The sequence below is a fragment of the Leptosomus discolor genome, chromosome 1 (assembly GCF_034619465.1).
Source record: "Leptosomus discolor isolate bLepDis1 chromosome 1, bLepDis1.hap2, whole genome shotgun sequence".
Taxonomy (NCBI): domain Eukaryota; kingdom Metazoa; phylum Chordata; class Aves; order Leptosomiformes; family Leptosomidae; genus Leptosomus; species Leptosomus discolor.
This window is the reverse complement of record NC_141391.1, coordinates 162421630-162425251: the sequence shown is the minus strand read 5'-3', so window position 1 is coordinate 162425251 and position 3622 is coordinate 162421630. Positions and strand designations below refer to the sequence as shown.

The 3622-nt window shown below is 53.2% G+C and overlaps 1 protein-coding gene across 1 annotated transcript; it reads right to left on the bottom strand.

Moving 5' to 3' along the window:
• Nucleotides 1–1347: 1347 nt before the first annotated feature.
• Nucleotides 1348–2856, bottom strand: MGAT3 (beta-1,4-mannosyl-glycoprotein 4-beta-N-acetylglucosaminyltransferase). Its single transcript, XM_009956606.2, has one exon. The coding sequence runs from the start codon at nucleotides 2854–2856 to the stop codon at nucleotides 1348–1350; it is 1509 nt and encodes a 502-aa protein (XP_009954908.2).
• Nucleotides 2857–3622: the final 766 nt, after the last annotated feature.

Below are 3622 nucleotides of genomic sequence, written 5' to 3'. Positions count from 1 at the left end.
CCCTCACACCTTACAAGCAGACAGACAGATCCTGTGCCTTAACAGACTTTGTGTTTCCCCACAATACCCATTGCTGACTCAGAGCTTTGCCCTTCTCATCTCCCTTTTACCCCACAGCACGAAGGAATAGGCAGCACATGTAAGCAGCAACCCTGCAACAGGCACAGCCCACAGGGTTGCAGAGGCAGCCAGAGAGACACAATAGTCCCACATATGTAGCACTGCTGTGCAGGGCCCATGCTCTCCCTGGCTGTCTCCTGTGAATTCCCCGAAAAGTCATTCATGCTGAGACAGAGATTGCAGCTTCTAGATCCCACCATTTCCTCAAAGCACACACCCCCAAGCCCAACTATGTCCCCTTCCCCCCCCCCAGTACTGGTAACAAACGCCCACGTGCATACCAAAACCATGCATGTTAGCACTCATGCACATAGGAAACCATGCACTTGTAAACGCACATCTCCACCATCTGATTAAGTCCCCTGCATCTTATCCCAGCCCCAAGAGAAGCACATACTGCCGGGAAGATGCTTCAGCTTCTGTGGGCCAAGGCAGTGCAGTGTTGTGGGGGCAGGGGTGGAAAAAGGAGTTAAAATAACAACAACAACAACCAAAAAAAATCAGCTTTCTCCTCTGCTTCCCATCTTCCAGCTCCAGGATTGGTAGAGCACCAGGGCAAGATACAGCCCAGGACAGATGCATTAAGCCTGTAGGAGAAGGCTGCATCTTGGGAAGAACACCTTGGAAGCAAAGGATTTCCCTTCCCAGAAATATTCTTTGAATAGAGAGGTATATAAAAAAAAAAATCAACGCATACTGAGATGCTTTTGCACATTCACTCATCCAAAAAATGCCTGACACACATCTGCACACGTGACCACTTGCATCGGTTTCTGCCTGCTGACTCACACGCTCACTGAATGGCCCAGGCTCGCATCTGTGCTTGCTCCGATCCACAAAGGACGAGGGTGGACAGGAACAGCTGCCCTCTCTCCCCATGGGACCCTCCCAGCCTCCCCCGGAGGAAAATCCACCAGCTGGCTGCAGAGATTCTCTCCAGCCAGCAGGAGAGGTCCAGGAGATGTAGGAAAGTCTTCATGCTACTGCCAGAGCAGGTCCCCAACATCTCTCCTCCTCCTGCCCTTCACAGGACTGAGAAATTGTGTCCCCAGGGTCACCCTGGGATGAAGGGAAGAAGAGAAGGAAGGGAGAGAAGGCAGTGACTCTGGAGAAATGGCACACCCCACTCAGAACCAAAGAAAACAAAAGAAGAAAGGAACAGACAAAAACACCCGACTCTTTCCCTTTGTTGTGAAGTTCTGATTTCCCACCCAAGCCCCGGTGGCCTCACCCAGCGCCCTCTGCTTTTCGGTAGGGGTTCTCCAACAAGTAGCGGAACCGCTGGTAGTTCTTGAGCAGGTACTTGGGAGCGTACATCTGCTCCTTGGGGTCGGCTAGGGGATACTCCTGTGTAGTACCATCGAACCAGCCACCAGTCCGGATCAGCTCACGGATGTAATTGAGGTCTCGTTTATCCTCGTAGTCACCCCAGCGGGGGAAGTCCCCATTCTGGGCTGACACCAGTTTGAAGTAGATCCCCTCTGGGGTGAAACACCAGGAGCAGTGCCAGCCAGCAAAGTGGAGGGGGCTGCCCAGCGACCACTGCACCAGAATGTGTCCCGTGCTGTTCTCATACTGCCGAAAGCCAGGCATGGTGTAGTACTCGCGACGCCGCAGACGGATTCCGTCAGTAGCATAGACAGCCTGGAGCATCCCCATGGTGCAGCCTGAGACCACCTCCAAGGTGCCTGGTTGCTTCCAGAAGAAGCCGTAGAGCGACTTGCGCATGTGAAAGGCGAAGGGCTCTGTCCAGCCATCGTAGAGCTTGAGGAAGAGCACGCCGTCGCGGGCCGGGATCTCATCGGCATCATCGATGACAAAGACATCGTCTGGGCGCAGGTTGCGGAGGCGAGAGATGCCGTCCCGGGTAAGAAAGGTGCGCAGGTAATCGTCAGCAATCCAGCCATCCTGGCGCCCGCCGGCAGGGAAGTGGTCCAGGAAGACGTAGAGTACCTTGTGACGGATGTAGTCGAAGGAGCCATTGAGGAGCATCTCGCGGAACTTGAGGGGCCGCGGCTCTCCGTAGGCCGTGAAGTTCGACTCGCACACCACAAAGGCGTCCACCACATCTCCCAACTCATGGAAGCGGACGTCCAGCAGGTCAAACTCATGATTGATGTTGATGGCATTGATGACCCGCCGGGGGATCTCCCGCGGCACAAGGCGGTCCTTGGTGGGCAGGTTGGAGTACTGGACCACAGTGGGGACCCCACAGCTGGGGCCATGCCAGCCCGGCAAGCACACACACTCCACCCACTTGCGCCGCCTGGTCCCGCTGATGCTCAGAGGCTTGCGAACCGGCCGCCCCGAGGCTGCGCCATCCGCTCGCTCCTCCGGCCGCCCTCCCACAGGTGGCTTCTCCAACACCTTGGTGCCTGGTTTAAAGCAAATGCCACCAGCTTTGGTACGGACAAAATATTCTGTCGTGTCTTCTGGCAGCACAAACTCAACTTTGTGCAGCTCTTCACTGGCCTTGCTGGGAGGCAGGGGCTGGAGCAAGGGAGAGTGGGAGTACAGGGGTGTGCGGAGGAATTCTGCACCCCCTGGCTCAGGGCTGACCTGAGGTGTGACAGGGGCATTGTTCCAGAAGAAGCTGGAGACGAGGTTGGGACTAAGCGAAGCCAGCTCCCGGGGGAAGGTGACATAGGAAAGGGCCTTGAGGAAGTGCAAGAAGGAGATGAGGCAGAGACCAGCCATGCAGAGAGTCAGAAAGAGCTTATGGCGTCTCATCTTCATCCTGTGGAAAAGCCACAAAAAGAAAAGTCACGTTCAATAGTTACTGAGGTGCAAAACGTTTACCACTGGTAGAAAGACAGGTAGAGGATGGCAGAAAGCTGGTCCAAATTTAGCGTGCATCTTTTGAGACTTGAACCCAAGAACTACACCCGCCACCTCCTGCCATCTTCAGTGGGTCTTTCGCCTCAGCTGGGTCATGCCAAGCTGAACCTCTTCTAGATCAGTCACAGTCTTATAAACTCACAAAAGCAAGAAAGGCACTGGAGATGGGGTAGAAAGGCAGGAAATCCAGAACAGGAATTCATGATCTAGTGAACTCACTGCTCTTGGCAGATTTTCCCCTATTCATCGATAGAAACAAAATGAACGTAGGCCTCCTCAGTCCCTGCATCACCAGAGGGTTAGGGGAAGATGAAAAGAGAGCAGGAGGGATGAGATGGAGTAGGGGTACGCAGTTGAAATATGACTGGTGTAAGAGAGGCAGTTCTAAAGGTCCAAGATCATTAACCAGGCTGCTAGAGCCAGGAAAACACCTACACTCCTCAGATCTTTTCAGTGTTTGCTCAACACACCCCCTAAAACCCACCCTTTTTCCTAGGAAATGCTACACAAGTTCACATGGGGAACAGGAAAAAAAAAATAAATTACTAATCTGTCACTTTTACTCTTCTCCTATCCTTCTCAAGGACACTATATCTCCAAATGTTGCCCTTAGCATCTGGTCCACAGAAAACAAAAATCAAGTTTTTTTACATCTGGATCAAGG